This window comes from Antedon mediterranea, chromosome 2 (assembly GCF_964355755.1).
Source record: "Antedon mediterranea chromosome 2, ecAntMedi1.1, whole genome shotgun sequence".
NCBI lineage: Eukaryota > Metazoa > Echinodermata > Crinoidea > Comatulida > Antedonidae > Antedon > Antedon mediterranea.
This window is the reverse complement of record NC_092671.1, coordinates 17,235,402-17,248,506: the sequence shown is the minus strand read 5'-3', so window position 1 is coordinate 17,248,506 and position 13,105 is coordinate 17,235,402. Positions and strand designations below refer to the sequence as shown.

Sequence of the window (13,105 nt, the reverse complement as noted above, 5' to 3'; positions counted from 1 at the left end):
GTCATAATAGGAAATATATTTATGACATCTTCTACATTTTAGTCTTCTAACATGGTATATCCACAGACAATCTTAACATAAAACAAGGCCAGTGGTGGATCTATGGGGTGGGGGGGGGGGGTGGTATTTAGTGTGGCTAGTCACCCCCTCTTAATTCTCCAAAAAAAAAAAAAAAGATGCAACATACCCGCGACGTGTATTCGTCGCACCCGACTCTTTTTTTTAATTAAGAAGAGTAGGCCTAGAGCTAGGGTTAGCATTCGTAGTGTAAATAGGCCTACATAGTTAAAGAGCTATAAGTTTAATTACTATTTATGAATTCAAGAGTTTAAAAAGAAAATGTGATTTAAAATCTTCGGAAAATACCCACAAACTGAGTTATTTTCAAAACACATGTGCTCCTACTACCAGCGTCACGTTGTCTAGCTCGCGCCTCGTGTGAATGCTGACGTCATCACGCTCCGAAAATACACCATTTTCCATTTCAGTTTCAAGTACTTCGGAGTGGAGTGTAATATTGTGAACTTTTTTCTCGCGTATGAAGGTTTTTTATATAATAATGGTATGCAGTATAAATGATAAAAATAAACAAGAAACATGGCATGTATGTACACGGTCGGAAAAAAGTGTGTGGCGCGTATTTGGCGTTTTGTTGATTTGTTTTATAGACACGGCGATTACTGCAATCATTGTATACTAAATTACATTGAGTTATTCACCCGGCTGTAGAGTACAGTATATCTAAGGTTAACAGACCACCAAAACACAGTACACAACACATGCACTATATTGAGGCATTGAGTACCGCATTACCTACCAAATGTTTCGTTTGAAGTATTTTCGATCAAAGTTTATTATTAGTTCGTCGAAAAAGATCTGTACAGTATTTTGGAAGGATTTACTTAAATTTACATTATGTGCAACTGCAACTGCAGTCGTGTGCTAAAATTTGAGTTAGTGTAACTGACCGACCGCCCGCCATAGAGTTAACTAAAAACTACTACTAAAAATGAGTAAATCAAATTTGCTAAAAGACCATTTGTGGCATCATTAATTCCATCAGTTTTATTTTTCATACTACTTAATGTTATAATGTATTTGGGTATAGTCCCATTATCGCTGGACCTGAAAAATAAAAATATTTAATGAACATAACCAAATACTATTCTACTGTATATTTAGGAGGAAATATGAAGAAAGATCACATGACATGTTTGTACCATTTCTCTCAGTCTGCTTCAGGCAACTATTGTTTTAAAAAAAGAGCCTGTTTTCTAGTTGACGTTGAGTTGCGTTGAGTTTTCAAATTATTAAAGTTGACAATGAATAACGATGATGATGATCAAGCCCAACTGCTAATAATTTACACCTTTATAAGCATTTGTTCTTGATTTCCTTGGTTCTATCAAGCGTTGCCGGGACATGTGTAGTGTTACAAATCGAAGGCGGGCCATGCACAGCCAGCCCATGAAAAACTGAACTGGAAAACAGGCTTAAGAATAAAACAATATTCACTTCTGTACACCTAATAGAGCATTAAAGGAATCTTTTTTTTTAAATTACGTACATTTTGAGATGTCAATTTTTTCAAAACCCTTTCTCTTTATTCCCGCTATTCTAAAAGTATAGTGTTTAATACACTACAAAGTAATGATCATGAATGAACTGTAGAAAAATGCCACGAAACAATCAAATCAATTATTTAAATAATTCTCTCCTTTTACTTCCGATCTAGAAGAGGCACAAGCAAAACACGCTTTAGCATATTATTAACACTTCCACTGGTCATTATTTATGTTTCATTGATAGGAGGCAAGTTTTTTTAAATCCACAACATGAATAATGTATATCAATACTTGAGGTGCTGAATTATGCATAGCCTCAGCTCTCAGGTAATGAATTAAACATGACACACATGCTTGATATCCAGACAAAACAAAACTTTTAAAAGAATGTTTTTTAAATTTTTATTATAATAGTACCATGAAGACTTCTTGGAAACAAACGTCGTACACGACGTAAATATTCATAAAAGGTTTAACGTAAAGAAGTTATATACAGATAGTTAACAAACCAGATGAAAACATTTTTCGAAGATGTCCAATACTGTAGGAAAAGTTATTTCCATAAAAGTTTTTGCCTTGTGTTTGCCTATCTTAGAGTTAAGCATGATTTATATAACACTGTACCATGGAGGCTGGGTTAGGTACACATGTAGGAAAAATAGGCTTACCGGTATGGAAGTTTTGCAACCATAAAGCTTAATAAACAATTGGTATCCTATTATAAATAATAAGAGATTTTCCCCAAAAAAGTCACATAATTGTCAGTATTTTGCTGTTTTAGGCCAGTAGTAATATATATAATATAATAATGCTCATTCTCACAGATTTCCTCATCTTTATCGTTTCAAATTAATTAATTAAATTTCAGTATATCACCGGGCGGTTTAGAATTAATGTTCATTGCCTAATGTGTTTATATATATATATAATTCATAAATTTACAAAAAGTAGTTCCTACTGTACATCCATTAGGATAGAAATTGTATAATATACAAATAATGAATGTTTATGAGTGCAATGGTACAAATAATGGCACGAGGTGAATGATGAAAGGTTATATCAACGAGGCAAAGCCGAGTTGATATAACCTTTCATCATTCACCAAGTGCCATTATTTGTACCATTACACGAATACAAAACATTCATTATTTGTTTTATATAACATCTAGACGTTTTTTTTTCGTACACAAAAATGTTTCAAAAAGTACTATTTAACGATCGTTGAATAGTGCGTACTATTGCACACCATGTGACCCACATTCGTCCAATCAAATGACAGGAATTTATATAGGTGTTATATAAAAGCAAATAATGTATACTATTGTCACTTTGTGTATTGGGATACTGCATAGTTAGTAGTTTCTGATTTAGCCTCTATCCCTATAAAGTTAATGTCACCATAATGAAACCCTAAGATAATAAAGCATATAAATCACTTTAAATCAATTACTTTTAACCTTTAGATCACTCATCAATGAAATGACGTTTTCCTTTAGGTAATGCCATATTTATTTTTAAATTGACCAAAATTGATCTTTTTAGAAACACGTTGCATTTAAGTATTGATGCTTTATATTTAAATTGACCATCATTGATCTTTTCAAAAACCTTGCACTTAAATACTGAACACATTGCAAGGTTTTGCAAGTACAGTAGAGTTCATTAATCCAAAATTGGCACTGTGATCTTGCGTAATTTTCAAGAGAGCTAATTAAAGCTCTGTCTACACTATCAAACTTTATGCGACCACAAAATGTGATGTGCCCATATATGGACATGATGTCATATCAGTACCATATTTGGGCATTCCATTACCATATTTGAACACATCACATAAAGTTTGATAGTGTAAACAGAACTTAAGTTTATTTACCAGTACTAGTCTTACTCTATCATCATCATTATCACATCGGTAGACTTCTTCTATGGTTTGTTTCTGCATCATTGTGCCGAATAAACCGTTTATAATTGTTATATCTATATATTTCTGCGGCTAAAGTTGTGCTACCACATAACTGTGGTGGATGGTCATCGACGAATAATACCCAAAATGTAATGTATTCAAAGGGCCAAATTCTCAAGATGCGACAGTATTTGACTGAAGGTTGAACAACAGTTATTTTGTTGCAGCTAAAAGTTGCACAGTGATAACTGGTTAAATGACATTCTAACACCCAATAATTGGCTGTTTTTAACTGTTATTTTCGGGCTGCTACTTTTAACTGGTTATTGAAAATTTGTCCTGTTTCGGCTGCCAAGAAATTAGGGTTAATTTTACTCTCACGGTTAATAATTGGTTATTTTCCAGTATTTGTCCATTTTATTGTTTAGGTCCCGAGTAGAAATAACGTAAATTGTTCTGTGAACCCCAGTTACAATTTTTCAATAAATGTAATTTGTTTGCTTTTAATGTTTTTAATATGATCATATTCAAATTGAGCTTTTCATTTTTAGCCATTTATGTTTTGTTATAATAAATTAAGAGCTAAACTTGATATAATTTGCAGGCTACTGAGACAAGATTAAGGGCAATTTTGAACCTATGATTTTGAGATTTGCAAACATTTTAACAGACCAGTGATAGCTTAACTCTAAGTAGAACAATCTAAAGCTCTCAATTTCAGATCTAATCCTTGCCGATTCAATCTGTTGTTATCATAGCAATGTTTTCAACGATAAAACTGTTACTGGTTGATGAGACGAAGAGCATTAATCTAGTAAATAAACTTTGAGAATATTTCTAGATAACACCATATGTTATGAATGGTGCAATGCTTAACGTTTAGGGTTAGTTAGTGTATTATCTAAAACACAATTGCACTTAGATTATTAGATACACTTCATGAGCCATTAGTCAACAGGTCACCTTTGTGGAAATTTATTCACGCCTGTTGTTTCTCATATTTATTTGATGTAATAACTCGTATAACGACATGAATTTATTGTACAGAGAACAATGACTATTTTTATTTTACAATTATTTGTTCAAAATGATAATAAGAATATACAGCTAACCAGTTAAGAGCAAACAGTAAGATATTATTATTATATTATAATTTGCAATTCAAAATTTTAATTTGTTATTAAGAACAACCACTTTTCCCCTCATTAAGCATACACACATTTGTGTCCATCAGACAATAGATTAATTATTTATATGAAAATAAAACCTGCAAAATGTCTTAGTTTCAGGGAAATTGTACTAATAAATGTGACAGTGGGTACAAAAGAATTATTACAGTACAGTACTGTCCAATGATCAATTAAGCTCTCTCCTTAAAACCATCAATTTCAATTACCTTTCGTGCATGTGCAATGTATCGCTAGAAAAGATATGTAATTATATCTGTCTATGTGATATTACGGTACACTCGGTTTTTAAACTTAACTGGAAATTGAATGTACTATAGTAAACAAATTTAAATATTATATTTGTACGTTAAGGTATTCATTTTAACACAAAGATAGAAACTGTAAATCAGCCAGAAATAATGAAAATCTAAAAGATAGAATAAGCTTACCATTCCACTGAAAGGATCCAACGGGAATTCGGAAGAACCGTTCTTGGATCCGGCAACTCCACCAACATTCGGTGCCACGGCAGCGACGGCCGGCTTCTTATCAGGTCTCTCAAATCTGAAATGCAAAATTGTAAGTTGAGAACGTATCATTTAAAAGGAAACAGAAACGATAAAATATTATCGACATTAAATACAGATAAAATGAAGCTATATATATGGTGAATAATTATTGAAGGAATGCAAAGATCTGAACTGATAACATGCTGATGCGTCAAAGATAAATGATCACAATCTAAAATAAAGCTAAAGTTTTAATAAGAAAAAAGTATTTTGAATAATGATTTATAATATAGATTTATTGGTTATAAATATATGACTGTCGTCAGAATTCAGCTGTTGAATTTAATCCAACAGGCTAATACTTAACTTGAAGATATATTTATATTAATTGCTAAGTTAACAAAGTTTGTAACAAATCAGCTAACTTAGTACATGGTTTGTTTATAGTGCAGAATCATATGTTGTTTTGGTTTTAAATTATGACAATGGTTATTAGAACATCAACCAGATGTCTTAGCAGTCACTTTCTTAGAAAAAATTAAGTTTTCTTATTAGAGAGAAGGCCAATAATTTCAAGTTTACAGTTCCAACCTCATAGTCATCAATTGAATAAAAAAAAAACACTTTCAACTTCATAAAACAGGATGACCCAACAACTGGAACATAAAATGACACATAAAAACATCAAAACACAAGGAGAAACAACATTTTTAAAATGACAACACAACACATGTGTAATATACAATTACAAGCAGAATATATAGACACACACACACAAAGAAACAACAGTTAAGTCTGACTTTTTATACTTTTATTTTATGTATTATGTTTTTAGGCACATGTGTCCAAGGATTACCAATAGTAAATTAATTTCCTATCAGATAGATCGTAATCCCCCTGATACAGGGGCTATCTTGTGAACCAGTCCACCCAGTCACCCCTTAACCATCTCAAATGATGAACTGGGCTCTTTAAAGTGCACACGGGTAAACTATGTACACCGAACTTACAATTTATAGTTGGTCCTGGTTATTGAGTATTGTGTATAAATAATGTTGAAAATGGTATAACCCAATATAATATGAATATTTTGAATAAACATATTTAATAGACTATTTGATGTGCATTCAAGCAGATCTTTATTACCTACAATAAATAACTATTGCTTGTATATTATGTTCGTATAATAATAATAATTAACTATTTGAATATTTATTTTATTATATATTATTATTATATATACACCACTGACAAAATGTGTACAGAACATTTGTTTTTTTTCACTTTAAAATCAAATGTTATGTATGGATTCATGTTTTGAATGAATGTAGTACCACTTCGCATCACCTATTAGACACCAGAGTACACACCATACATAAACGCTGTTGTTGTGTGTAAACTCAAAGTTTTGCTAGGTGATGAGTTATAAAATTAATCACATCATACAGGTTTTAAATAAGTAAGGAACTGCTCATCTTGCTAATTAAAACATGTCAATATCAGTCGCTGTTACCAAAAAGAAATATTGTTTACTTATAATATAAATTAAATTCCATCATTGATCGCTAAAAGAAGTGGCATATCTCTTTCGTTAGTGATTTGCTAATTATACTCATTAATCATTGGTGTAACATCAGAACTGGGACACTATCCATTCTTATTTATTTTAGTAATTGACTAAAAAGTACTATACGACCATACACCGAAGTTAAGCAACGTTAAGCCAGGTTGCATTCTGGATGGAAAACCGTCTTGGAATATTGCGTCTGGTGCTGTATATATGATGTGATAGGAATGGGTTTGAGCCGTCTGTACCATACTGATTGTATCCTTGGGCAAGATGCGTTACTCTCATTGTCTTGTCCTTTGGATGGGATGTAAAGCCGTACATATAGCGCATGTTAAAGAACTATTTGTAAACAGTAGTAGTGTGCTGATGTGGTAGGCGCTGCACTGCTGGCTGCCGTGGGTCCACGGAGGGCCTAATCCGAATTTCATAAGTTTTTAATTAAGCTTGAGGACGATAATAAATACTTTACCTTTACTAAAAAACGTTAAGTATATTTTATTTAAACAAAATTCAATTTAGGCATTAAGATCATAAGATGTTAAAATCAGCATTTTATTTTTGTTTAAAAATCCTATTTGTTATTATCATCATTATTCTCTATTAATTTTTACTGTATATAACATAAATTATATGACTGATAATGATGATATAACTAATATTATTTCCTACAGTATTCTATAAAAAAAAAAAAAAATTATTAATCTAAAATAAATATTAAACCAATTGATATTTAATGTTCTTTATATAAAAACAAATTTTGTAAAAACAAGTCATTTGTTATATTCCTCAATTCTGTGAAACTACTACTTAGGAATGAATGCTACACGCAATATTCGCATAATTTTTACAACATACAGTAAACAAACCCCAAAGCAATGAAAATCGCTGTCGTTTTCAGGCTTGTTCAAAATGTTATCAATTTAGCTTATTACTAATAATATATTAGCAAACATATTCTATTTAAAAGCAAAAATATTGATTAGACAATTTAGCTAATCTATATGCACACGTACCTTGCAATCACTTGGTAACCTGATTTGCGCAAAAAAACCATAGATATGCATACTGCAGTAGATAAGAGATTGATCATATCTGTGACGTTATTTATGGCAGCATGTCATAGGTCAGATCAAAAGAAATAAATTAGCGTATCGGGAATTCACTACTTCCATGTCTCATTATTAACAAGTGGCTAGCAAATTTGTTCCTATCGATCAGCTAAATTTTATGAGAAAATAAATTAAAAACTAAAAATAAAATCCTACTGGATGCGAGTAATATATGAAGAGTTCTAACATGTTAAGTATATATCGATCAACCAGTGTTTATGAGAAAATAAAATAAAACATGCAGTAAAAGCTAATGATAGTAAATTACATTACTTTTTTGTAAATACCAAAATAATTTGTGTTTAGGTTATTAAAGATACTAATCTCTTTTTTCAGCACTAAAATAATAATAATAATATATAATATATCTATAATTACATGAAATGAAATAAAACCTATGTACTCATTTTGTGTTTCTTGAAAGATAAGATACTGCAATTGTAGACAGCAAATATAAAACATCATTAAGAAATGCATTATGATCACACAAATTAATGAAAATTAAGTTTGAATAATACCTATCATTATTTAAGGAATTTTCACAATAATATTGAATTTATGACAAAAAACAAAAAATTTATTAATTTACAGTATTATTAATTAAGTTAATTAACAATAAAATATTAGTATCTCATTGTTGATTTATCTATATTTTTATTTTATAATATTTATTCAATTTTTTATTGTAATTTTAACTATAATTAAAAACAAATATAAAACCAACTTTAAGATTTGATAACAATACAATTTCAAGAAAACAAAACAATATAAATAATATAATTTAATAATATAATAAACTACAAAAACTTACAATTAAAAAAAGTAAATTAATCAAATTGATTGAATTACAAAATAAGGAGTGTCCGGTGTAAAAGTTATCATGAAAAGTGAATGATTGTACAGTTGACACAATAATATTAACACTTCATAATAGTTCACGTGTTTGATCAAAATGCGGTGGATTGTATTCCACTTACACACGCTTAAAGCATATTAAAAATTAACATAACATGCTGCTATATTCAGTTTCGGTATGCGCAAAACACAAACAAAAATTGTTTTTTTATTCATGGCCAAGAATAATTACTACTCTTCTGGTACTGTATAAAATGTTACACACAATTTAAAAAAAATTATTTTATTAGCATATTCAGTTTCATTTTTTTTAAATTATGAACCAGTGATTCTGAATAATGTCAATATAATAATTGAATATTAATATTATAGAATTATTTAATAGTATATAACTATAAGAAAAATAAAACATGGTTATTACTCCAAATAAAGAGATGGAACATATATTGAGAATTTGATGTTTCTATCTATTTGATCATTTTCAAGAATCTGATAAGCTTGACTTTTTTCATATCATTATTTACAAAAATGTCACTCGACAAATCCATCATCTTTCAAATACCATAAAGTAAATACCTATAGGTATTAAAATTATATAAATTATATAAGTTGAATTATTTATTAAGTAGTGATTAGTTGATGCATTATGCAGCATTTCTATTACCATAGTATATTGCCATAACTATGTATGAATATATTCAGTCTGCAGACGGGGATTCGTCACTTATTATCATTTCATATCATATGAATTTGGACACCGCTGAGTGGGTGGAACGATCCATTATATGTCGTAATATTCAACACTATGTTTAATGATGAAATGACCAAATATGGAATAAATGACCAAATATGGAATAAATAAACATAAAACCTAATACAGTGAAAAAAAATTATTACAATTGTATGGTGATATTTTATGCGTTTTTTCTTGATCGATTTATTTTGGTTTTATTTAAAACGTTAGTACAAATACAATACAAATAAGATAAAAAATGAATATTAACTAACTATACTATTAAAATTTCCAATAAAAAGTATAAACGTTATATAAATTACAAAATTATTATTAAAAAAAAATATAAAGTAAATTGAAATATTTCATAAAACGAATTTATACACAGCATTGATTGTCAGTTTGTGGATTAGCTTACGAGATTATCTATAATGCAGATCTTTCGCTTCGACCTAGATCCATTGTGCGCATGCAGGGACATGATGTACTTCCTCACTCGATTCATTAACAAAGCCTTAGTGCACTCTATATCCAGACGACAACTAATAACACAACCAACCTAGGTCAGGTCAACTGATGTTTTGTCTGTCTGTTGAACGTCTGAGCCTAGAACCCATCAAAATTTTGGGGAGTTAGGGCACACGTCCAAATATCTCTGCATGTGCACAACGAATTAAAATGACATAGTTTGGTCATCAGTTGCCACAAATTGGGAGCTCCCTATGGTGCTAGGATGTGACAAATCGAAATTTAGATTGTTCTCTCATTAATGATTGTTTCTACAATGTCTGGTAGTTGTGTCTTGTAAAACAACTTCTAGAAAACTTGTCTGAAGTTGTTGATTATTGTAATATTGCATCCATTGTCTTGCAAAGAAACTCACAAAGCAGTTTTCAAGTTTTGGAACCATTTTCCAGTCTCAGCTCAATTCCTAATATTTTTCTTTTGTCTAATCTTTAGCCAGCCACACTTGAGTAGAATTGATTCAATAAAAGTTTCACAAAAACCTTTATTCAAGAAATTTTTGAGTCATTGTTTCACCTACCGCAAATGTATTTTAGTGTATACAGTAAGTTCCTTTAAAACATTGTTTATTTTTCAGATGTGATTTTTAAATTTGTGCCTATTTATTTCAGTGGTGTTTTGTAGATTGGCATACCTATATATAACTGTGGTAACACACTAAAAAATGGAGCATTTTAACGAAGTTAGTTCTTACTGAAAAGTGTTTTAATGTAGATATGTTATTCACTGGCGGTACTAAAAAGTGTTTGTCCTGTAGAGCTTCTGTATTAAAGAAGGTAAAAGTTGAAGAATTTTGTGAGTTGTATCATTATTAAACATTTGAATGAAATGTTGATAAAAACTGTTCAGTTGACTGTGAACATTAAAGGTCACATGACCATGATGTCGCAATTACCACCGCTTGACACATCCCTTGATAATAAATATTTAGGAAAATATGATTTACGGAAATGAAAACTAATTACATATTCTGGAGAAAAAAAAATGAGTGTACAAAAAAAAAATATACCGTAGGTGATTTAGTGAATGTAAATTGTCGTATTCAGTCATCCTTATCATTCATTTTTTAATTAAAAAATTTTCGTTTTCAGTGGTTTAAAGAAACCTTGTTAGTAGAGGTGATCCTCATGTTGGTGATAAAGTAATTCTATACCGCAATATCGGCTTTATCTGAAATAAAGAAACAATCCATGCACAACCTGTCACTTTTATCAACATAATTGTGTTATTCTTAATTTTAGGAGTTATACTTGATGACAAAAAATTCATCATGATATTTTCTATCAATAATAATATCAAGATAAAAAGGTATTATTGAATGCAATTCAAGAATTTGTCACTTTTATCATAAATTCTTATTTCCAATAATATTGAGATGGAAAGTAATATCTGAAAAGCAAGAACCAGGCTGTCATTCTTATTATCAATACTATTTGTGATTGAACGAGTAACAGTCCGTAGCTAGTTAAGATCAATATATTCTTGTTATCAATACTATTGCGATGAATGAGTATCAATCCATCCATAGCTTATAAAGATATTATCAATAATATTGTGATGAAATAATGTAATATCGAAAGCAATAAATCTAGGTCATCGTCAATTCAACATAGAATATTCTTAGTCAGTTTGACAATCTGTCCGTTGGCAAGTATTTAGGCGTTCAAAGTTTCCATATTTCTTGATTTCTTTTTCCGTTCTTTAGGGTTTCACATGTTCTGACTTAAGAAGTAGCTGTTTCATTTAACCAGTCAATATTCCTCCTCCTTATGATGATGTCCTCGTTCAAACTCAAGTTGGAAAATTCCATTTTATGAAGGGATGCACTTTGTGTTGTAACAAACTTTATTGTTTTCAGAGTGCTTGCTGAACCTGGTTCCATTCCGGATGACTTTTGTTGTATATTACACAAACCAACAGTGGCGTCGGTAGTCTGAGTGCCGCTTACCTGGATTTCAACGTATACCCACCAGGCTGATTTTGAATGTTTATCAAGGAATTTTTTTTTTAACAACACTGTTAAAATTGCAGAACCATTGCGTTGATTTTCTTCCATCATGTTTGTTCAAAAAATGTATGCACGCATACCACCACTCTGTGCTGCTATATTTTACTAGAGTCAGGTTTGGCTGGAATGCTACATGCACATGTGTAGCCTAATGTGATGACATGGCGGCTACGATAATGTATATTCATATTTTTGCGACTGATATGTGATAAATGAATACTCGTGTATACTTTTAATAAACCAATTAATTTGGTCACGCATAGACACGTGATAAATTCAAGACAAATGTGTGATCACATGTGTTTGTGCAAAATGCGTGTTTTTTATTAAAATCACATTGAAATGCGGGGCTGTCCCACACAATGTCAGGCGGTTGGTAACTATGGGAAATGTAAAGAGAACTTATACCAATCTGGATATGAAAATATTATAGTATTTTGGTATTTGCTTACTTAGTAAAAACGGTTCTGATAGTATTTTTTGCCTTTTTTTTTTTTATTAAACATTATATAAAATTCACATGGCTGTGAATTTTCAATCACTCACTAGATAGCTTGTATGGATATTAATGTTTGAATATTTGAAACTGTTAAGTAGCTGTATTGCTTAAATACAAGATAAAAAGAAGCTTTAATCTTAAAAAGCATAGCAAAAAAAAAATATATTTCATTACCTTTACCTTTGATATGTCTTATATAAAAAGACTTATATAATATCAGTATATCAATATAGACATGCATCATAACAGATAGCATGCATAAAATGTAGACATGCGTAATTATACAGAAGAACGGATTGGAGATTCCACTATAACCAAGTATTTTTTTTTTTCAAATAAATTGAAGATGGAACACAACAGTAAAACATATATTGATTATAACAATGATATATTGCAAAGTGACTCGAAACATTAATGGGATAAGGCCAAGACTTAACGCCATAAAAGTATGTTATATGATAAAAAAGCAATGTAAATAATCCCTTCGGACTGCTTAAAATAAATTATTAAAAGAATGAAGTCTCTTCTATCCTATACAGAATATGCACTTCAGGCAAGTGCACAGTCAAAATATATGCACTGCAGGCAAGTGCATAGTCAAAATATATGCACTGCAGGCAAGTGCACAGTCAAAATATATGCACTGCAGGCAAGTGCATA

At 30.4% G+C, this 13,105-nt stretch overlaps 2 protein-coding genes across 3 annotated transcripts in view; one reads left to right on the top strand and one right to left on the bottom strand.

The window, feature by feature from the left end:
* The window catches only part of LOC140040609 (synaptotagmin-7-like), a 41,954-nt gene that overhangs the window by 13,328 nt on the left and 15,521 nt on the right, over positions 1 to 13,105 (bottom strand). For both annotated transcript variants that reach the window (XM_072086666.1, XM_072086667.1), the window contains one exon: positions 5,087 to 5,201. In XM_072086666.1, the coding sequence (XP_071942767.1) occupies positions 5,087 to 5,201 (115 nt within the window). The remainder of the gene's footprint in view (positions 1 to 5,086; positions 5,202 to 13,105) is intronic.
* Positions 1 to 13,105, top strand: part of LOC140040608 (ADP-ribosylation factor GTPase-activating protein 2-like) — a 54,752-nt gene that overhangs the window by 40,816 nt on the left and 831 nt on the right. The gene's annotated exons all lie outside the window — the stretch shown is intronic.